This window comes from Meriones unguiculatus, chromosome 5 (assembly GCF_030254825.1).
Source record: "Meriones unguiculatus strain TT.TT164.6M chromosome 5, Bangor_MerUng_6.1, whole genome shotgun sequence".
NCBI classification, from domain to species: Eukaryota; Metazoa; Chordata; class Mammalia; order Rodentia; family Muridae; genus Meriones; species Meriones unguiculatus.
The window spans coordinates 92,200,947-92,224,978 of NC_083353.1; the positions used below are offsets into that span (position 1 = coordinate 92,200,947).

Genomic DNA, 24,032 nt, shown 5'->3' on the forward strand with positions numbered 1-24,032 from the left:
GTGCCTGAGGGTGCTGTGGGTGGGAGCCGGTGAAAGGCACACCATCGAGGCACCTCCCCCCACCCCAACTTCATTATTCATGTGACAGCACACCAGGGCGTCCGACCCAGAGCCTGAGGTTTGTAATGTAACGTGAGAGGGAGCAGTGGGGCCAGTGGAGGTCTCCTTAAATCCCCAGCACTGGTGCTGGACCTGGCACCAGAAGAGGTTTTTCATTACCTGTTACCAGACACCATGAATTATGCATGCCTGGGGCTTGTTTTCCGTGAAGCCCAAATCCTGGAGCCTGCAGGGAAGGGAAGGGGTGGCTTGCTGTGCCTGGGGAAGTGGGAGTTTTCCTTCCCTTCTTTTGGATTTGGTGCCAGGGGTAAGAGCCGGAGCTTCAAGCATGCTAGGCAGGGCCTCTGCCGAAAAGTACATCCCTGGTCTACATAGTCTTCTCGGTGGAAAAAGTATTTGTCCAGCGGTTTGGGACACACACACACAAATACAAGCAATGAAATGGCCCCGAGTTTGAGAACGCTTGTGTGCTTCTCTTGCAGGGGACCAGGGCTCAGTCTGCAACACCCATATCCAGGGGCTTGCCGCTGCGTGCAACTCCAGCTCCAGAGGATTGGCACTGTCTCTGGCCTTTGTTGGCATGTGTTCACACACACATACTCACAAACAAACACATACAGGCACGCACAGACTCACACAGATTCACACACACTCTCACACATTCATACAGTCACACACAAACTCACACACACTAGCACTCAGACACTCAGACACACACTCACACTTAGACACACACACATTCACATAACGAAAAAATTAATTCTTCTGTGAAAGAAAAGAAATAGAACTTCTAGTCAGCCTCCAGAAATAACTACCGTCCCGTATTGGATTATCTCCATTCTTGTTGGTAAACTACTTTTGCTCTCTGTGCATCTGCAAATAAGATACAACACTCTTTATTTTATTCAAGGCAGGATGTCTCATTTTAAAGCAAAAGCAAGCAAGCAAACAAAAGTGGCCCCACACTGGTCATGATGACCAGCACTCACATGATAAAGGCTTTTCCCATGGCTTCTAACATTGAGGTATTTTTGTATACTGAAATGTGTCAATAGGACCAGGAACGTTGGCAAGAATCTTGGATGAAAATGGACACTAAGTAACTGGTGCTTTCACCCACAAGATTTGTGTAAAGTCACAGGAATCAGTGGCATTATGCTATGACAACACTTTCTTAAATGATATCTGGATGTATTTATCCTATTGCAATCCTTACCATCTTCATTTCCCCTTAGACCTTGTGCTGGAGCATGCCGGTCCAGCTTATTCTTTTTCACAGCTGTATGGTATTCCGTGCTCTCACCATGGCTAATATGCTGGTGATATCCCTTTGCATGGTCATCAGTTTATTTCTTAAACAGAACTGTTCTGCATGCTCTTGCATGGGATTGTGCAAACACGCAAAGTTTCTGCAGGCTTTTCATGTAGGAGTCTGTGTGGGAGAACGGGGTCTATGCCATCCTCACACCTGCTGACTTGTCAAATAGCTCTTTAAAGTTTGGGCCAGTCTCCGTCTGTTCCCTTCCCCCATCTATGGTGAGCCCATCGTGGACATACTTTTATTTATTTTGTCATCTTTCCTAGTGTAAAAATAATATTCATTTAGATTTGTATGCCCCAGTCTACTCGGGCTCAAACTGACCATCCATGCAGAAGGTCCGTGTGTGAAGCTGAGTGTGGTGGACCCCGTCTGTTTAGGGATGGGGGGCGGTTTCATGCTTCAGGTGCTGAGGATGGAGTGGGCGATCTCTTGCATGCTAGCAGGTGCCTCAACACTACCCTATATCACAGCCCCGTTTGCCCCCTTTGTAACACACCCATGTTCCCAAACGCAGGGCAAATTTTAACCAACTGTTCACAATGGGTCTTGTAGTGTTTTTAAGAACTACACGTGTGAACATATGTGTGTGTGTATGTGTGTATCATAACGGGTGTGTGGAGCTAAGAGGACAGCTTGCAGGAGTTTAGGACTTGGTCCCATTCTTGTGCCTTGTGGTTCCAGGGACTCAAAACTCATGTCATGGGTGTGGTGCAAGAAACATCTCAGAGGCCCCAGGGCATTGTGGGCCTTTTGGCCAGTGCCTTAACCATGTGTAAACCATGATCTTGGTGTTGCTCACATTGTCTTTCCTCCCTGATTGGGAATTGGTTTTAATAGCGGGCATGACACCTATAGGAATACTGCAGGGATGAGGGTCCTGAGGGCCGGTGTCCACGTAGTCCCAGGCTTATCCTGATTTAGCCTCCCTTCCGCCACAGTCCCCCAGAGAAGCTCTGGCCCCACTGCCCTAAGCCACTGCTGGATTTCTTGTCCAGAAGGCCTGTTCTCGCTTGCAAGGTGTCACACTGCACAGTCACTAACAGGGTCCCCCACGATCAGCAATGAGTGTTCTGTCACACGCTTTTCACTTTTTGGCTCTTTCTGCGAGACACTTAGGGACGGTTCCTCCCCCGGCGTGTGTGCTCATGTGTATATGGGAGCGTGTGTATATATGTGCAGGCCCAAAGACAAGCTTGGGTTTTGTTGCTCAGGATCCATCCAGCTGTGTGTGTGTGTGTCTGTGTCTGTGTGTGATGGTTTCTTGCTCACCTGGAACTCAGCAAATGGGCTAGGGCTGGCTGACTGTTGAGCCCCAAGGGCCCACCTATCTTGCTTCCGCAGTGCTAGGATTATGAGGGGGTAACACTATGCCTGGCTTTTCTTACACGGGTTCTGGGGATCACATTGAAGTCCTTGTGCGTGCACGGCAAGTGCTTCGCCAGCTAGGGCCCGTCGTCTTTTCAGTGTTGTTTCTCTTCTCCTTGCGCTCTGTAAAAGGCGAATCTATGAGTTCACCTCTGTTCTCCGATGCTCTCTCACTCATCACAGGCCTTTAATAAAGATGGAAGAATGGGTGGCGGTTAGCAGAGATCAAAGAGAGGATAAAAAAAAAGATGAATGAGTTGAATGAGTCTTCATGTGTCAAGTCCAAGAAACGACACCACATGGACTGAGACAAACCCGTGAAGTCAACAGCAGGGGACCGAGTTCGATGCTGAGTGACCATCCACCCAGGCAGGGTGTGTTGATGACAGGAGATGTAGTTTATGTTCCTAATTGATAGCTTATGCCGGATCTTGAAGGCAGGCAAGCCCCACATGATTCTAATTGGTAAAACTAACAAGATCGGCATCTTGGAAACCCCACCCCTCACCGCCACGCTAATGAGGACAGCACATAATTTGGGGATAAAGGTAAGGCTGGAGATGGACAGACCTCCCAGAGGGATGTCATGGTAACAGAGGGGAGAAGCCAGTGTCCACATCCGAAGAGAAGAGGGGTACTGAAGAGAGGTGAACAACTCTCGAAGTTAGAGAAATCCAAGAACTGGCTGTGTCTAGCCGGGGCTGAGCCACCAGGCCACGCTTCTGCCAAGCATGCTCTTAAGTAATCAAACTGGGACGCCTTCCAGGGTGCTCCACCCACAGCTTCAACTTCCCTTCTGGTGAAAGCAATCTGGAACGAGCCTGCAAGTTGGCCAGAGGAGCGAGGCAGCCTGCAGAGTAAACTGGAAGGGTTTTGGAAGGAAGGTGGTTTTTGACATCCAAGTTGCCCTGCTCTCCAAAGCTTTTGTGCGAGTAAATTGCTTTCATTTGTCTCAGGGCACCTTTTTTCAGCCCGGCTTCTTCCAGCTTGCTTGCAAATGTTTCTCAGTGGTGCATTTGAGGTTTGGCTTTGTCCCCCTGGCTGGGACCAATCTTTTATTCGTAGGAAATAGCTGGGTGATGATCCTACACTCCTGGATCCCATTTCTCCTAGCAGCTGTTCATTCAGTATTAGATACCTTGATGTTCGACCATGTGCCCGCCTCCCCCCCTCCCCCGCCTGCTCCTTACTAAGGGAAGCAGCAAATGCACCACCTCACCCTTCCTTGGCCAGACACTTAGGATTAACACCTGTTTCTTCAAGACTATGCTAGGACACAGTGGGAGTGTGTGTGTAGGGAGGGAACATGTAGGTTGTCCCATTCCCTCACCTCCCTCAATTACACAGCCCTCCTTCCAGCCAACAGTCACGCATTCCACCGCAACCTAAAAACCTCCAGATGATGGGAGTATCGCGTTTCGAGGTTCACATGGGAAAGCCACAACCCACCCTCCTCTTGTTCAAGTTGCATCGAATCTAATTTCCATGGCCCTGTGCAAGCGGGAGCCCCGCAGCCCCCAGTCAGCTGTCGGGGTTTGGAAATGCTATTTCCAAACACAGGCCTGTAGGCAGCCAGCAGGCACTAGACAGCTGAGTGCTGGCAGAAAAAGTCCCAGACACCTATAGCCATCCAAACGGTGACTCATCTCATTATGGCCAGGATAAATATGAGAATAAATGGTATTTTTCTACAAGCAGGAAGAATTGTCAAAATGCTTATCACTTTATAAAATATAACAGATTGTGCCAGTTCATGTTTTGAAATGTTCCAACCATTCAGTGGGTTTTTTTTTTTTTTTTTTAAAGAGTTCAGCTTTATTTTTTCTTCTTCTTTTTTCTAGGAGGCCTGGGGAAGCTAGGAGTTTGCACTCCCTACCACCCGAGCTCTGGATTCACCTGGCCGTGGTGGCCTGTGGAAACCGGCTGGAGGAGACGCTGGTCATGCTGAAGTCAGCCGTGCTCTTCAGCCACAGGAAGATGCGCTTTCACATCTTCACGGAAGAGGCTCTGAAGCCGGAGTTTGACAAACAGGTGAGGCAGGGTAGACCAGGAAACCACACTGGATAAGCTGCAGAGGCAGTTCACAGCTGGGGCTGGCTGCATGCTCAGTTGTAGGACCCTGGATCCCTGGCTCGGAGGGTTCCTTCGCTTGCCAGTGTGTGATTCAGAGATGGGCTGGGGACACGTCTCAGGTTCTAAAGCACTTGCTAAGCATGAGAACCCATGTTTGGGTCTCTGTAACCCACCCAGAGCATCTGTCTCTAGTCCCAGTACTCCTAAGGAGAGACAAGAAGTGGAGGCAGGAGAACCTTCACAAAGAAGCTCACGGGCCAGCTAGCCTGCCTTGTGCCACCCTGCCTCAAACAAGATGGAAGGGGAGGACCAACTCCCACGGCTGTCCAACAAACTCCACTTGGGATCGGTCCATGAGACAAGCTTGTGCCCATATTTCTACACACCAACACACACATACACACACAAAAGAGGTTTTGTTGTTGTTTTAATTGGACCGATCGTGTCTTCCCTTAGACCTATTGGGAGCATGTGAGATGGAGATGGTACTTAGTCTCTGTTGGGTTATTAGAACTGTCCACCTCTTGGGGCAAATAGCTTATTTTTATGTATTTATGAGAGAATTTTCAATAACAAGTAGCAGGTTCAATGGAATAAACCCAAATAATACTGAGGATAAAAGATAGAGTCCCCACCACCCTCACGTCTCATGTAAGAGATGCGAGGGGTAATAATTTGGGGGAGTTCTGACATGTTTTCCTTATCACCCAGAGGTGACCATATGCGTTTCTATATTTCTAGATGTAGACACACATATGTTTATTCATATGCGCACATACGTATGTAGATCAGGGCTGTGCTCTCCTGGATTCTCGGCTGTGAGGCCTTGTCAGCCTTACTCCAGGCCAGTGTTCCAATACCCTCGCCTCCTTGTTAGTGACTCTTGGAGATTTTGTTGTGCAGCTGGGTCTCTGTTTACTTGGCTCTCCCCTCTCAGAGTTTCAACCCACATAGAAGAGCCACAGAAAGGCTGGTTCCCTCGGCGGAGGTCCTGCCTGACCTCAGCAGGCCAAGCTTTGTTTGCCTTGGAAGTTTTATCTTGTACCAAGGTCCTGGACTCTGGCAGAGAAGGAACCTGCTTTGTTTTGTTTCTTCTGACTGAGTCAACAGTGCTGTGTCCTGTCACCAGGCTAGCTGTGCTCACGAGGAATGCCAAAAACAATACATTGAGCAGAAAAAGACTAACAACAGAAAACTAGAGAATGTGTAATGTTTCCTAAGGGAAAGATAGTTTTGAAATGCCACCAAAAGAAGCTATTAACCTGTTAGCCTTAGGGCTTTGGAGTCAATTGGAACAATGCCTTGTGAAATGCCTCGGGGGACAAGGGACTGAAAAGATTGGAACACTCCCAACTGGCTTCTCTGAAGTGGTGCTATAAGGGAAAGGACAATGACAAAATAAAAATTACAGTAATTATGTCAGCTGCTGATTTGTGATTCCTTCTCACAACTCTTTGCAGAAAGCAGCTCTTGTCTAGTTTAGTTTTTATTGCTATAACAAAAATACCTGAGGTTGTGTAACATTCTAAAGAATGTTCATTTAACTCACAGGTCTAGAGGCTCAGGGTTCTGGTCCCAATATCATGGTAGCTGTTGCAGGGATCTTTGGCAGATGGTGTCCTACCACAGCAGAACATCACATTGCCGGACAGGAATCCAGAGAGAGGCTAGGGTATGGTGAGACTTGACCTTTTATGGCAGCAATCTTGTAAGAAATTATCTCAAGAGTTTTCTACCCAGCTTTCTCCTGGGGCATGTCCCAGTAACCTAAGGTATCTCCTTTAGACTTCACCTTTAAACATTGCCACAGTGAGAACCCGGCCTCTGACACAGGAAGTTGTGTGTGAGCTAAAAGTGTAGCAGACTGTGAAGACCGAGATGCAGAGAGTTCTATTGGTTTTCCCACACTAAATACCAGGTTAAACTTACTGACTCAAGTCTCCATGGCACTTACCACAATCCCATACACTCTCCTGAACCAGTAGACAAGGAACTCACATTCAAAACTTGGTTCGTTATTTACTTGTTCTAGGATCTTGGATAGTCTTTTCGCCTTTGAATGTCTCCTTTCTCCCCATCTCTAACTTTAGGTTAGCAGGCTGTTTTTAGAAAAGTGATAGATCCATGTTCCGGATAGGTCAGATCAGTTGTAGTGATGACTGCTGCAGAGCTCAGTACCTTGCATGCCTGCTGCTTCTCTCCCACCGGGACTAACTGGTCCATGTGGCCTTGGCTCTAGATCAGGAGCTGAAGGGCACTGTTCATTCATCACATGCACCTAGCACATTGTTGGCCAGTCACAGTTCCCAGGATGCTAGTTGAGGGAAGAGATAGACTGGAGCAGCATCAGGACCACGCCTTTGGCTCCTTCTGTGTGGCACTGGCATGGATCTCTTCAGCTGTCCCAAGGCATCCATGGGCCATCCAACTGCGGTAGCCTCAGAACTGTTCCTACAGAAGAATGGAGAAAAACTGGCCACGGATGAACATTAGTCATGTCACCCAGAGTCCATCCGGCATTGCCTGCATGCTGGAGGCTGAGCATGGAGTTGTACATTTGGCTAGAGATTGCATGGGAAAAGGGAGATGTGTTTGACCATATCTGTATGGTCAACTGTACCTGCACTGACGACCACAGACCTTATTCTTCTGAGGGTCCACCCACCTCCCAGCAGCACCATGGAGGGCCAGAATTTTAATCATGGCATTTCAGACATGGAGATAGTCCAGATCTGAACCACAGCAACTCCTACTATAGCTTCCTTCACTGGTCTCAGAAAGACTTGAAGCAATTCAAGAGAAGGAGCAAATGCTTCAGAGAAACAAACAGCAGAGCATCCTTAGCATCAACCATTACTTCCAAGAGGAGCCGGCTCCCAGTTCACAACTTGACAGTCACTGTGGCTCATCATACAATCACCCAGAACCCATGGATCAAGAATTCAGACAAGGCACACAAGGAACAGGGATGCTGTTTCACCATTCTGGGGGCTGAGCCAGAAGCCTTAGAGACCAGACATGAACCATCTGGAGGCAACTTCATCCACAGGCCTGGTGATCAGGGCAGTTTGTTGGCTGAAGCCTCACTCATCTCTCTGCTGGCTTCTCCTCATGGCCTCTCCACACAGACAACTTTGAACTCCTTGGGCACAGTGGAAACTTCTTGGTACTGTCCACCCCAATGGGTCAAACAAAAGCTGTCTTCTCCCTGCGGCCTAGCCTAAGATGTTACATGCCGTTACACTTGTCACACTCCCTCATATAAATGGGTAGCTACATGTAAGTGTGTATGCACAGAAGTTGTAGTATTTGCTACCTTGTGACAAATGCCTCCAGAAAGTAATAGCTTAAGACCATAAATGTTTAACTCAAATAATTGAAAAAGAAACATTTTCTTTTATCTAATCTGTCTGTCTGTCTGTCTGTCTATCTATCTATCTATCTATCTATCTATCTATCTATCTATCTATCTATGCCCATGCAAGCTTCCAAACATGTGTGGAGGTCAGAGGACAACTTTCAGGAGGCAGCTCTCTCCTTCTATCATGCGAGTCCCAGAGACTGAACTTCAGCCGTAAAGCTTGGTGGCAAACACCCTTACCTGCTACGGCATCCTGCCAGCCCCTTCAAATCAAATTTCTCCCTCCCTCTCTCCCCCTCACCTGCCTCTGGGTGAGTGTGTATATGTAGCACAGAGGAGTGAACCCAGGACCTTGCGTATGCTAGACAAATGCTCAGCCACAGTTACAGCCCCAACCCTCTTCCCACATTTTGTTTGGAGTCATAGAGTCTCACTAGGTTGCCTAGGTTAGCCTTAAAGTCACTCGGTAGCCTAGGCAGGGCTTGGGCTCATGATCCTCCTGCCTCAGCCTCCCTCATGGTTGAGATTACAGGCCTGTGCACCAGAACATGTGGTTCTCCTCCTGCCTGGGAAGTGGGGGGGGGGGCTGTCTCCCACCAGCCCACGAAGTCAGGAGGGGCACTAGGCGAGGTGCAAGGCTGGAAAGGCCAGCGAGTATGTAGGAGATCAGACACTCTGGGAACCACTTCGGGGAGCTAGTTCAACATTGATTCTACAGAAAAAGGTTACGTAACCCTTGGGGAGTAAGTGTGGAGCTCCAAGGATAGATGTACATAACTGGTTAAGACTAGGCACTTCAGGGATTCTTGATTTTCATTAAACAGCAGGCTGCTATCACATGAATAGAAATATAGTAACTAATTATCATATGGGCGCGGGGAGGGGAGGGCTAGCAGGGAGCTGTGTCAAAGGCCGTATATCAAATGTGGCTAGAGACATCTATGTCTAGACACTCTCCAGATAAGGTCAAGCAGAGAGCAAGAGGCCCTGCTGGGAAAAGGCCGTCCTGCACCTTAATGCCAAGCTCAGAATGGCTATCCAGAATGGAAGGATGCAACCTCAAACAGCAGGGTCCTTCCATTTATGTGTATAAGGTTTTTTTTTTTTTTTTTGCTTGCATGTATGTACATTTACCACATGCATGTCTGGTACCTATGGAGTACAGAAGAGGGTGTTGAATCCTCCCAAATTGGAGTTACATATGGTCATGGTTCATCCTTGGGTGCTAGAACCAAGCATGGGTCCTCCTCAAGAAAAGCAAGTGTTCTTAGTCTTAGAGCCACATCTCTAGCCTGCTCAAATAATTTCTTAAGGTCAGGAATCTGTGAGCTGAGACATTCTGATTCTGGGCCCCTCCTGAAATTGGGGGTGGGATGACCATGCTAATCTGAAGGTTTAATGGGGCTTCTCCTGAGGCTGCGGCCAGAGAACCTGCCTCCAAGGTCACACATGAGCCTGAGCAAGAAGGCTTCATGCCTCATCATCATGTGAAACTCTCCAAGGACTACACAGATAACAGCAGTGGGCCTCACCCAGAGTAGGCAACCCAAGGGAGACAGTTAAGCGCCTTTTATAGTCTACTGTCAGGGATGGTTGGTCCCCCTCCACTCTACCTGATGATACTGGTCCACAGACCAACTGCAGGACAGTATGGGAGGAGTGTATTTGAGGGTGTGAACACTCGGGAAAGTGTTCCACATGGATACAGTGCCCACAGAGACCAGAAGATCTTTTAGAGCTGGAGTTATAAATGATTGTGAACCACCATGTGAGTGCTGAGACTTGAACCTGTATCCTCTGGCTGGAAACAGCTAGTACTCTAACCACTGAACCATCTCTTGTACCTCTTCTGCACATATTTCTCATGATCTGCTTCCTTCTCACAAGCCCCACAGCAACTGGACCAACCAACCAGGGCTTGGAACTATGGGCAAAACTTTTTGTTGTTCTTGTTTTGGTGTTAGTTTAGTTTGGTTTGGTTGAGGCAGAGTCTGACTACATAGTCCTGGCTGGCCTGGAGCTTACAGAGGTCTGCCTGCCTCCGCCTTTCAAGTGCTGGAATTAAAAGTGTGCACCATCCTGCTTGGAACCTTTCCTCTTTTTAAATCAATTATCTCAGGTATTTTATTGCAGCACGGTAAAGCTGACTAAGATTAAATGCTTGGCAGAGCACGTGGTATCACCTCTTTTCCATGCAAGAATTATCTTATCAGTTTAGATTTAATACCTGAGACTATTTATAGGTTGTAGAAGATCCCTCCACTTCAGTTTTTGTCATCCAGATCATGGGAAAATAATTCTTCCTCAGAGTACGTATGCAGAGTATATGGGGCCAGTCTGATAATCAGTTTATTCTTTCACTTTGCAAAGATCCTCTGGAATGTGCCCTATCCGCAGTGCATTTTGTTACGGCAGCTGGCTGAGGCTGGGTTGGGGGAAGGTGGGCAGTGTCACCTCCGTCCTCTGCTGTCACCCAGTACTGAGCTGGGTGTATATTGTAGGTGTATTCAGCGTTTTCAGTGATAACTTCCTGGGATATTTAGAACCACATATTTTACCTAAGTATGAAATTTAAAAAAAAAAAAAAAGGAAAGAAAAGTCAACCAACATTGCTATGCCTCGGGCAGCTGCATGATGGGTGAGGTCTTCTATATTTAGACAGCTTCTCTTCTTTAAAAAAAAAGTTGGGTTAAATGTAGCCTCTCTTTCAGAGAAAAGAACAAAAGACCCTAGAGTTCCTTTTAAAAAAAAAAAGCATAGCCTGGGGCTGGGGAGATGAGCTCAGCTTGTAAAAAGCACTTGCTGAGTAAGTGTTGATGACTCTAGTTTGATCAAAGGAGCACAAGTAAAAAGCCCCAGGTAAGCCATATTTGTTAGCCCACAACTCCTACTGTGAGATGGAAGCAAAGACAGAATCACCCAGAAGTTCACAAGCCAGCCAGCCTGGAATTTGGGGACAGCGGCAACAGGAGAGACCACAGCAAGGTGGAAGTCAGGAGCTGACTCACAGACTCAAAAAAGTTGCCTTCTGACCTCTTCTCGTGTGCTCTGGGATGCATGTGTCCAATTCTCCTCCAGCACTCTCAGACACACGCGCGCACACACACTCACACATGCACACACACACACACACACACACACACACACACACACACGAGTCTGGAACAAAAAGGGCTGCACTTTGAGTGAGGGAAAATGAGCCAAACGGAAAAGAACAAAAGAACGTTCCACCCTGAAACCCTGGTGGAAAGGAAGGACCACCTCCCAAAGGTACATGCAAGAGTTTAAGCCCTACTCACACCTTTACAAATTCATGAGCAAACAGCTGTGTTGCCAGTATGGGGCCCTGGTGAAGGACTGCCAGGAGGAAGGAAGGCCTTATAAGGAAGAAGCTGAAGCAAGCCAAAGAAAAAGTTTAGCATAGATCAGTAGCCATATTTGCATGATTCCAGGGGGAAGTCCCTAGGAAGGGCTTTGTTGGCCTTTCTGACTGGGTGAGCTTAAGTACTGAACAGTCCCCCAAAGGTTAGTTGCTGGTTTCCAATTGGCTTAGGATGTAGCTTTTTGATCTAAGTGTGTCTCAGTTGTTTGGGTAAGAAGCTGGTATATTGGAGCTGGTGTTGCCTCATAACCCCTGCTTTCACTACTTTTCCATTGCTGTGATAAAATACCAGGGCCAAGACAACTTATTAGAAGGAAGGGTTTGCTTGGGCTTACAGTGCCAGAGGGTTAAGAGTCCACTGTGGCGAGAAAGCATGGCAGCACAGGCTAGAGCAGGATGCTGAGGACTCACATCTTAAACCACAAGCAAAAATGGAATGGTGTGTGGCCTTAAAACCTCAAAGCCTGTACCTAGTGACATACCTCCTCCAGCAAGGATACACCTCCTAAAACTACCTAACGGTGTCACTAACTGGGTACAAGCATTCGAACTCTGAGCCTACACAGGACATTCTCATTCAAGTCACCACAGCCTCCCAATTAGTTGTTTTATTAGAAGCAATAGTTAAAACCGGTAATTTCTCGACATAAATACTAGCTAATGCATAACAAGATAATACCTTCAAATGCAGAGAATGTATCAACCTGGATATTCTTACCTGGTTGTCAAAGTATCTTTTATTTACCTAATGTAATTGTCATCTCCAAGGCTTGCTGTTTCTGTCTGCTAACATAGACATAGCCTTGTCATCTCCAAAGCTTGCTGCCTCTGTCTGCTAGTCCTGGAAGCTTTGAGCCTCTATACAATCTAATCTAGGCCTAGAATGTTTTCAGCTTCTGATACTTACTGCTGAATAAACTCACCCTTTCTAGTTCTTTCTGAACTATGCCTGGGTGGGTCACCTCAGCTGTTCTGGTTCAAATGCCTCTCCAAACTGACTGACTGAATCTGGCTTCTCTCAGCTTCTGACTGAATTGCTCTGCTTGGCAATCTGATCTACTCTTCTGACTCCTTCTCATTCTCTAGCTCATTCTGTCTTCACTTGTGTCTAGCTTGTTCTCTCTTCAACCTGTCTCTGTACAACTCTTCTGGTAAAACTGCCCTCCTCTCCCTGGACTCTGCACTGCTTTCCCAAGTAGCTTCTCATTCCTCTCTATCCTCATGAGAGTTGGGAATATCCAATTCTGTCAAATCTTTCTCTGATTTGTCACTTTGTCTGCCTCTCAATTAGATGTCCCTTTCAAACAGAAGTGCTTCCTTCTTCAAACTTCTCAAACTTGTTTGAGATTAAAGCTGTGTGCTAAGGGTGTGTCTATATTCCAGCCAGAGTAGCCATGTTGCTGGATCAAAATCCCATACCCCTGGTTAAACTACATACCGAGAATGAAAGAATTAACCGGCAAAAGACCTCCATTAAAGGAGATTTTATAGGATGTCTTTTAAGATGGAATAAAAAGATCCCCAGAAGGAGGCTGGGATCATGAGGGAAGAAGAGAAGATATAGGTAAAGTAGAAGAAGGATGATTTTCCTTTAAAGTAACACCCAAGTTGTGAAGTAAAATCAGACTAAAGTATATCATCTGAAACATAGTTAAACATTCTATAAGTCTATGATGACAATTAGCATCTGACTTTATATGGATGCTAAGATTCTGAAGAGAAGTACAAAAAAAAAAATAAAAAAGAAATGTAATATACAGAATACAGAAGTAGAAAAGAAAGAAAACCTTCATGTAAAACAAACCAAGACTGGAGATGGCAAAGAAACAGAAAACGTAGAACATGGCAGGAATATTTTTAAATGTGCACTGTAATCAATGTAAATGGGCCGAGGCTGCTCTCACTGAAGACATGCGTGGGAAAGAGCGATTAGAAACTGAAGTCCAAAGTCAGGGAGACCATCCCCCACATTCTTGGAGGGCTGAGTGAGGGCTCGGTGTGTGCCCAGCATGTGTGCCTGTGCTCGCTGAGTGGTTGGTACTGTGGTACTGGGTCAGTGGGTCATGACCGCTTTGGGAGTCGAACAGCACTTTCACAGGGGTCACTTATCCGACGTCCTGCAGAGCAAACATTTACATTACGATCCATAACGCTAAGTAATTACAGTTATGAAGCAGCAACGGAAGTAATTTTATGGTTGGGGTCATCACAACATGAGGAGCTGTATTAAAGGGTCTCAGCAGGAGGAAGGTTGAGTACCTCCACTCTAAGTGCTTACGTAGGGGTCGGTGCTCCTGAGCCACTGCCCTTGCATATGGTGTTAATGCTGGTATAGGCTCAGTTCAGTCAGTGCTCAGCATTAGTCAAATGTTAGGTACGTCGTTCAGCTGTCATTCAGGAAGTTTCGAGAGCTCTTGGTATTTCTAAAACCTTGTTTAAAAAAAAATGTGTGTACATTTTAAACAAATAACCAATTGTGAATCACAAATTTAAAAGACCCAAGCACCACAGTAGTGCTAAAGAGAACAATTTTGGCATTTTTTTTTATTCCATGTCTGGTTATTTTGTCAACTTGACACAGGCTAGAATCATCTCGGGAGAGGAACTGTCAGTTGAGGAATTGCCTCCATCAGACTGGACTGTAGGCAGATCGGTGGGGAATTTTCATGATTAAGGATTGATACTGGAGGAGAAGGCAACTCCCGAGCAGGTGGTCCTGAACGGTGCATGAAAGCAGGCTGAGCAGGCCATGAGGAGCAAGCCAGGACCGAGGTTCCTTCAGAGCTTCTGCACCAGCTCCTGCCTCTAGGTTCCCAATCAGAGTCCCTGCCCTGACTTCCCGTCATGATGGACTGTGAGCTTTAGACTGACATAGACTCTTTCCTGCCCAAGATGCTTTGGGGCACAGTGCTTTATCACAATAACTAGAACTGTATTTTTCATATAAATAGCAGAAAATAACTTGTACACCATGCTCTTCTTCGACCAGCAGTATGTAGGTCGTTGAGTCTAAAGCTGGGGTTGGCTTTTCTATAAAGTTTATATAAGTTTTCCTATAGCACCCATTGCTTTGCAGGTGTTGTGTATGACAACTACATCGGCCCCTGTTACTCAAGTGTAGAAGTGGCCCTGACAATGTTCACGTGAGGGGTGTGCGGCTGTAGTCCGTATTTAGGGATACAAGTTAAGATCTCATGTGATCTTATCTATCACGAAGCGTGATTCTGTCTTGAATTTTTAGAGATCTCTCTTATTTCTAATTATGCATATGCGTGTGGATCTATGTGTATGTACGCGTGGGTATGTACACGTGACTCTGCCTGCAGAGGCCAGACACCTTCGATTCCCTCCAGAGCTACATGTGTTTGTGAACCACCTGAGGTGTAAACCACCTGATGTGGGTGTGGAGAACTCAACTCGGGTCCTCTGCAAGAGCAGTAGGCACTCTTAACCACTGAGCCACCTCCAATCACCATGATTTCTTCGACTACCTTAAACTGTCAAATTCTTCTGCCTGGGTGTGGGAGGCTGGGTATTGAGCTTTTCAGATCATCATTCACTGACTCTAGTTCTACAGTGTGGTCATTAAGGGCTGCATTGTATTCTGTTAGTCAGACATACCTCATAAGTTGCCAGTGACTTGTTAATGTAAAATTATTTACCAATACAAACTTAATCTTTTTTTTAATTTTCAAAGAATTTATTTTTTTTCATGTTACATCTTGACAGCAGTTTCTCCTCTTGCCAGTTTCTCTACCCACCTCCTCTCTCTCCTCTCCCCATGATCCATTCCTACTCCTATTCCCTTCAGAGAGGAGCAGTTTAAACTCTTGCAAGAATAAATGAGTTGTCAAGCCACAAAAAGGCCATGCAGAATCTTAAGTGCATATTGCTAAGTGAAAGAAGCCATCCTCTAGTGATGGACCTATGTGAGACCAGTGACAGAACACTCTAGAAAACAGGAATCAAAGAGTTCCAGGATAGCCTGAGCTACATAATGAGACACTGTCTCAAAACAATTAAATAATAATCAGTATTGACTCATCAGTTAGTAATAATCGATATTGGCCCATGAATTGCAGCAAACATGCCACAGCAGTGTGACCTGATAAATTGTGTGGGAAGGCGAGAGGCAGGATGATAATCGTTTGCTTTCTGCTCCATTTTTCTCTAAACCTATGTTGGTATAATGTTCTTTTGGAATGTATATGCTTTATCCTTGTTCATTCAAATGCTGATTTCTCTCCCCCACTCTCTAGTTTCAATCCAGACATTGTATTGTGATAATTATTCTAAGCATCACCTGTCTCAACTTTGTGTAAACAGGCCAAAATAAAACAACCAGCCACAATGTTGAGCAATGGAGGGGGAAGGAGTAGGCAGGAGAGGGGAGGAGCCAGAGGACAGGAAGGAGTGTGGGGGGGAGGCAGAGGCAGGAGGAAAAATCTTGGAATGACGTGGAGAATGAAATGGACCTAAGATTTCACAAAAAGCAAGTATAATGGGTGAATCTAAATGTTAGGAAACTATGAGGGGTTGGAGGTTTAGGATGGAGTAACTATTGCCCAGCATTGTGTTCTAGGTGAACTAAATAAATCATAGTCTCTGTGTGGCAATTTGGTTATACAGCTGTTTAGGATTAACAGCAGCTTTAATAAAAGATATATCAATAGTAAAGCTTAATCAACAATACAATAAAACCTACAAGTATTAGAGAAGAAAATAAGATCCATTAAAAATACAACTTTAACATATTGAGAGGCTGGAGTGATGGCTCAGCAGTTAAGAGCTGAATTCAGTTCCCATGCACATGGCGCTCACATGCAGGCAACACACTCATTCACATAAAAATAAATCTGGAAATAAAAACGCATATATTTTTGCTGTTAGATGGAGCCTTGTCACAGTCATCTGTAACACTGGTTCCAGGGGATCTGATGCCCTCTATGTCTCCTTCAGGCACCAGGCACCAGTGCCCATGTATGTATGTGCACAGACATTCATGCAGGAAAAACACACACATAAAATGAATAAAAGAAGAAGTCTTTAAAATGTATTAACATATGCAAGAAAGAAAGATATTCAGTATAAAAGTTCTGAAGACTATAACGAGAAATGAGGCCCATAAGCACCAGCAATTGAGATGCCGACTTTTAGTAATAGAATGCTATCTGTCTAGATTTTTCTCCACAAATAAAAGCCATATGCCTAGGGGCTGGTGAGATGGTTCAGTAGTTAAGAGCACTCTCTGCTTTTGCAGAGGACTCAGGTTCAGTTCCCAGCACCCACACTGGGTGGCTCACAACTGTAACTCCAGTTCCAGGGGATCTGATGCCCTTTTCTGGTCTCTGTAGGCAACAGACACACACACACACTCTCTCTCTCTCTCTCTCTCTCTCTCTCTCACACACACACACACACACACACTATACATACAGTGCACATACATACATGCAGACAACACAGTTGTTCACATAAAAATAAATCTTGAAGTAAAGATGTGTGTGCTTTTTGCTATTAGAGGGAGCTGGGTTAGAATATTTTGAGACAGTATCTCACATAACCCAGGCTATCCTCCAACTTGTGTTCCTTTTACCTCAGCTTCTCTAATGCCAGGATTGAAGGCATGTACCACTACACTGGGCCACATAGTATCATATATGACACTGAAACATACAGATCTTTAGTTTACATTATTCCATTATGTAAGTCTATCATAATGTCTATTTTCCCAACTCCTTATAAATTGGCATTTAGATTCTCCTCAGGGTTTGTTGCCACAAACTACATTGTGATGAAAGCGCTTGTGCCTCTCTCTTTGGGATCTTGTTAGCCAGCTTCTGAATTCTGAATTGCCCTCTTGGCAGTTTATCCAAATCTATATTCCCTTTGGCAGTGTTTGTGGACCATTCTCCCAACCCCCCTGCCAACAGCAAACATTATTTGTTTTCAGTCCTAGCAGTATTATAGGAAAATGTTCTCTCACATAGTGACCAAGCAGGAGCAGTGATAAAACTAGACTTCCTGTGTGAATCGCCTGGATAATCTCTGTCAGCCAGAGAGGTCTTTCGGGTGTTCTCCATTGATCTCAGCCTCTTACCACCCTTGTGTCTCCCATCTTTTGCAGTTGCACCAGTGGCCTGACTCATATAAAAAGAAGTTTGAGCACAGACTCTACCCCATCACATTTTCTGTCGGAAACCCTCAGGAATGGAAGAAGCTATTCAAACCCTGTGCTGCCCAGCGACTCTTTCTTCCGGTAGGAACCCTGTTGTTTATGAGATGTAGCTTGGGAAAGACCTCCACTTGAAGACAGTGAAATCAACTGAGGTGTGTTAGAGATCCTTCCTGGAGGAATAGAAGTGACTCCTTTGGTTCTGTGGTTCACGCTGTCAGCCTGCAGTATGCAGACAGAGGGTCCTTCTAGGCTCAAAGGCCGTTTCCTCAAGATTTTGATCCTGAGAGCATCCAAAGCATGCCCTAGACTTTGTGACTGTGACTTCACCATTTACTGGCTATGAACTTCAGCCTCAGTTTCCTCCTTGTGTATGGCTCATAGCACTTGGTCAATGTTAGCTTTTATTAGTATTTCTTGAACAACAATAAGCACAACTTGATGTAGCCAGATACTCATAAAGGGTTCAGAGTTCTGGCATAGCCTTTCAGTTTGAAATTTTTTAAAGATTTCTTTATTTAATTTATGTATATGAATGCTCTGTTTTTGTGCATACCAGAAGAGAGAATCAGATTCCATTACAGATGGTTGTGAGCCACCATGTGGTTGCTGGAAATTAAACTCAGGACCTCTAGAAATGCAGCCAGTGCTCTCTCCAGCCCTGAGTTTGGAATTTTTAATAGCAAATTTTTGTTCTGTTTTGTTTTGTTTTGTTTAAATCATTAATGTAGGCTGGGGCCATAGCTCAGTGATTTGCCAACCATGTACAAGGCCCTGGCTGGGTTTAATCCCTGGTACCACAGAAAAAAAGGGAGAAAAGGGGGTAGAAAAAGAGATAGAGGGGAGAATATGAAAGGATACGTGAAAACTTAGGTACTGACCTGTGAGGGGAAATGCACTACAAATTACAACTTTAATATTTCTGAGGGGTCCATGCATTCCACAGAGATATGATAGAGTGTCAGTTAAGTGACCGTGGTCCTGCTCACTAAACCTTAAGTCTGACAAAAGCTTAAGTCTTGTCAGGACCGAGGTAGAGAAAAAGAGCCATGGATATATGTCATGCACAATCCCACTGTGACTTAGAGGAGATCTTAGAGACCATTTTCAGAAAGACATGAATGAAGTGAGATTACTGGGTGACAAAGGTTTGAAAGTCCTGAGAGAGGGGTCCAGGTGAGAGACCAGTGCGTGCAGAGGCTCTGATCTGAGAAGAGGCATCCTTGCCAAAGTAAAGGTCCATGGAATCAGACTAGCGGTGGAAATAGGGTTGAAGCTGATGTCGGGGGCTCGAACTGCAGGCTCTGAAAGCCCCTTGAGATGGCTGCTGTCTCAACACTGCATGAATCTAGTATGGAAAGTGTTTGGCCTGATTTGTGTTTTAAAAAAGACAAACTGTATTCGTGATGGATTTGAGATCCACTTGACAAATAGATTCAGCAGTTAAAGTGTTAGGGGCAGGGGAATAAAAAGGATTTCGGCCAGGCTTTGGTTGATTCGGTTACAGTTGTCAATATCTAACCATTAATGACCCACACAAATGCTCAGTCTAAGAAATGGACGGTGATATCTTATTATGATATTACTATATTATAGAGATGAGGAAAGCTGCAGGGCCAACAGTTTGGGTAAAGAAGTTTAAATTGTGTGGTGTTTGGTTCTGAGCTGTCTAGGGTTATCCAAGGGGAAGAGAATGCTTCCCCATCTGTTGGTTTGGAAACCGGAAATAGTGAGTGATAACCTCAGCGTTTGCATTTAGGAATCTGCAAGTGGAGCACAGCCTGTATGACCGGCGCCAGGCCACGCCCTGGTATCGCTACTTATTTATTTTATTTTTTAAAGACTTATTTAACTTTTATTTGTGTGCATGTACACACATGCACACACAGGCTAGAAGAGGATACTAAGTTCCCTGGTGCTGGAGTTACAGGCCGTTGTGAGCCTCCTGTTATGGCTGCCGCCAGGAACTGAACTCAGGTCCTCTGCAAGGGCACTGAGCTGTCTCAGCAGACTCAGTTTCCATTTAATTAAATGACCTGTTTCTACCATATGCGGATCCACATACATCTTATGAGATGAGTTATTTGAATAAAAAAAAACATTGGTAAGGAATGACTGTCTGAAAAATGGCGCTAAAATCTCTAGGATGGTGTTTTGCACCATAATTGTCATTTGAGGTGAGAAATGATGTCAGGCTTCTGCTTTTCTCTCTATTTAAGGCAAAAGGAAGTATTAGAAAGCCAGAATTACTGTTGGGAAATTGTCTACACACCCTATGCAAGATTTGAGCAACTCATCAGCGAAAACACATTTGAATTTTCTCTGACCTTGAATTGTGACTTTATTATCCAACCAAAGCAACAACAACAAACCAAGCTCCCTACAGGATGAGCATGATTCACTCCAGCGAAGTGAGCTATATGTTTGGAATGACAAACGGGTGTTAGTGTTCCTTATCTGCTTCTGGTAATGGAAGCCAGCCCTTCTTAAAAATAATAAGGAGAGATTGTGCCTGACAGGACATTTACCTTCGCCCAAGTCCTACATCATAATGGCAGATCATGAGCATGGCTTTGGGGAGCATTGTTGAGATATAGTCGTCTGCAGTAAAGTCTGAATCATAGTTCCCCTCTCAGTGAAGCCAGTTCTGAGGTGCTGCTGAGGCTGCACATGGGAAATGGAGCCCCGTAATGCAAGCATTCTAGCAGATGGCTGATGAGGGGAGAATCATAGACTTAGCCATCTTCTGTACCGTCGGTGCTGTAGTTTGGATGAAATAGCTCCTATAGGCTTATGGGTTTGGACAGTTGGTCTCCAGCCAAACATGCTACTTTGGAAGGTTATGGAAGTAGTGTGTAGGTCTGTGCTAGAGGAAATAGGTACTGGGGTGGGCCTGGTGGTCTTATAGCCTGGCTCTAGTTTCTGCCTCTTCTCTGCTTTTTAGCTGTAGACGCAATGTGTCCATTTGTTTTGAACTACTTGCTGCTGTGACTTTCTCACCTGGAAGGACTGTATCTCCTCAAACTGTGAGCCAAAGCCTATCCTTCCTTCTTTGGTTGCTTTCATTGCATGTTTTGTTGCAACCATGAGGAAAGTAACTAGTTGGCATCGCCCCCAGACATACAGTAGAGAACCTTTTTAACTAATACATACTTCTCTATGTATGAGAATGAGTGTGTATGGTATATGGTCATGTGCGTGTGTGAAAGTGTACATGCTGGTGCCTAGGTATGGAGGTCAGAAGACAGCATTTGTGTCTTGCCTCATCATTCTCTCAGCCATATTCCTTGGATCAGGGTCTGTTTCTCAACTTGGAGCTAGGCTTGAAGCCAGTAAGACCCAGTGACCCTCCTGTCTCCAATGTGTACAGAGCCACACCCAATGTGGCCCAATGTGTGGGTGCTGGGGTGTTGAGCTCAGGTTCTTACACATGTACCCCAAAGACTCTAATCATCAAGGACTCTTACCCACTGAGCCTTCAACTAGTATTTTACCACCACAGCAAATATTTTTGCATTTCATGTCTATCAGATTCTGACACACTATTAGGGAAATTCAAATTTCACCAGTGCTTGTGTTATGAAGTCCTAGAGATCAATTTACGTTTCTACTTCTTTGGATACTGGCCCAAAGGGTAGGACCGTTATCGGTGAAGCTACACTACAGGTGGTTTGAAGTACTCTAATGTACATCTTTCTTTTCTGGGTATTCTGTAGCTTATGGAATTCCAAACAATATGCCAACTACAAGTAAATTAAATTTAGTAAAAAAACAAATGAAAAAAAGGAAGCCCTTCATTCTTGAATGAACAGTTGACTTGAATGAATGCCCATCATCCTTTCCCCAGTTAGTGGAAAGCCGTAACATTTTTAAACAGCTGCACATTTTACTACCTACTGTGCCCATTAGATCACAAAGGCTTCTGTCCTCAGGAACAGACATGTGTGGGGATCCTAGCAATATTTAGAATATAGCAGAGGTACCTGAAGAGCAGGCTGTTCAGAAGCTTGATGGGCAAGGAGCACCTCGTGTGGTAGGAACATGCTATTCAGACTTTACCAAGGGAGAAAGGAAGGATTTCATGGAGTTTTAATCGATATGCTTCTAGTTATAACAACATCTGATGTATTTATTGGTGGTGCATGTCAATGCAAAATGCAACTCTTACTCCAAAAGAAATAGGAGGTAGTTTATTTTGAGCCAACTATTGTGACAATGCCCCACAAACATAGACCTAGGATGCTCTGAATGGTGTGGTCAGCTGTGGAAACGGTTACACAAATTTTTATAATCACATAACAAAATGGCCATAGAGCAAGGGTTACTAATGACGGGGACACCAGGCAAGCAGGCTACAGTACAGCAGGGAAGTCTCTGCGATGAGTCTCGCATACTATCTGATGATATTCTTAGCTTTGGGTTGTTGGAAGCTAGTTATAGCTGAGTTAGTTATTCTAAAGGTTGTACCTGATAGTCAAAGGGATGCTAGGCCGTATACAGAGGAGGGTGATGAATAGAAAGTAAGGGTGCTTATCATGACACAAGATAATGTAGGCTCTGGTGAACAGTCTTCCAACTCTCTACAACTCTATTTCTAGCTGGCCCCTCAGTCTGCAGAATCGTTAACATGGGGTTGGTTTTTGCAGAGAACTTCAGTTTCTGCTGCCATTGCTTGCTGCAGGAGTCTGCATTCATGGCGGGAGTTAGGATGAAATTGCTTTCAGACCTATCTGCAGGTTCATCCTGAGCACTTCAAACCGCCCGGTAACTTGCCTCGTTTTTTAATATTTCAAAGCGGCACCGAGCCAGATAAACAAACATCTTGTATTGCCCATGTCTTCTGTATCACCCTGGAGGGAACAGCACACAACACTTCCGTTTTCCATGTACAGCTTGCTAAAGGGGCCTGTAGCTGGTTCCAGTATATAGGAATCTATGTGGTTACTGGCATTCTAATGAGTTAGCTGTAGGCTAATGGAAAAGGGCATCTTTTTAGATTCGTTTGAACTTGTTAAACACACGGTCAGACCTCTGCTATTACTAATGTCACACCTCAGCATTAGCAATTACCATCAGACACCCTGGGAGCCAGTCCTGCGGCTGTGAACACACACTGACAAATGTATAAGAATATATAATATATTAAATGCCCTTACTAGGAGGGATGTTGGCATCACCTCGGGTGATGTCTGCAATCTTACCAAGCAACAAGAGGCCGCAGAAGCACTGGAATGAGCCTAGCTAGCAAAGTGGTCATGTTTAATGTGATCAGACCACAATCACACTCTCTATGGTGGCATCGTTCATTCATATCCTACTAAAGACTTGTCATTCAGAATATTAATCCTAACTCATGGATGCCTGCCTCTCTGGCTGTAGTAGTTTGAGTGAGAAATGTCCCCCCATTGGCTGCTCTATTTGAACACTTTGTCTTCAGTTGGTGGCGCTGTTTAGGGAGGGCTAAGTGGTAGATCCTTGATGGAGAAAGTATGTCACTGGGGGTGGGTTTTGAGCATTTCTAATGTATCCCCAATTCCTGTTCATGCTGCTTCCTGCTTTTGGTTGAGGATGTGAGCTCCTAGCTTCCTGTTCCTGCTGTCGTGCTCATCTCTTGCTGCCATGCTTCCTCACCGTGATAGACTCATATCTCTCTGGAAATGTAAGCCAAAAGAAACTCTTTCTTCCATAGGCTGTTTTAGTTATGTCATTTTAACAAGCCACAGAAAAGAAACCTATTAGATTAGCTAAGCAAAGAAAGAAATTATTTTATTGGTTAGGATGAGAAGTCTGGATAAGAGAACTAATTCTAAGCATAGCTTGATCCAAGGGCTCACATGATGTCATCAGGGCTTATCTGTTGTCTCTAGATCCTTTGTAAGCCTCATTTGGGTGAGCCTAAAGATTGTTCAAGATTCCTGGATTCCATATTCTACAAACTTAACAGCAGCAGCTTTTAAGGATTTGCCATCCAGTACTTGGGAGGCAGAGGCAGGTGGATCTCTGTGAGTTCGAGGCCAGCCTGGTCCACATAGAGAGTTCCACAACATCCACGACTACATAAAGAGACATCTAAAAAAAAAAAAAAAAAAAAAAAAGCCAGAGCAGTGACATCTAAAATGGTAGAATGGAGGAACTGTGGGAAATTGCATCCCAACTAAGCAAGCAGAATTGATGAAACTTATTTTCTAGATAACTGTCTAAATTATCTGAAGTAAATAAATATTTTCTTTATAAAATTTATTAAAATTCGATAAGAAGGCTCCACGACACACTTCCTCCCCTACCCTTCCAGCTC

The 24,032-nt window shown here is 45.0% G+C and overlaps 1 protein-coding gene across 1 annotated transcript in view; it reads left to right on the forward strand.

Annotated features, from left to right (window-relative positions):
- The window catches only part of Gxylt2 (glucoside xylosyltransferase 2), an 86,204-nt gene that overhangs the window by 20,857 nt on the left and 41,315 nt on the right, over positions 1 to 24,032 (forward strand). The window contains exons 2-3 of the mRNA XM_021639500.2: positions 4,588 to 4,777; positions 17,690 to 17,821. Coding sequence (XP_021495175.1) covers positions 4,588 to 4,777; positions 17,690 to 17,821 — 322 coding nt within the window. The remainder of the gene's footprint in view (positions 1 to 4,587; positions 4,778 to 17,689; positions 17,822 to 24,032) is intronic.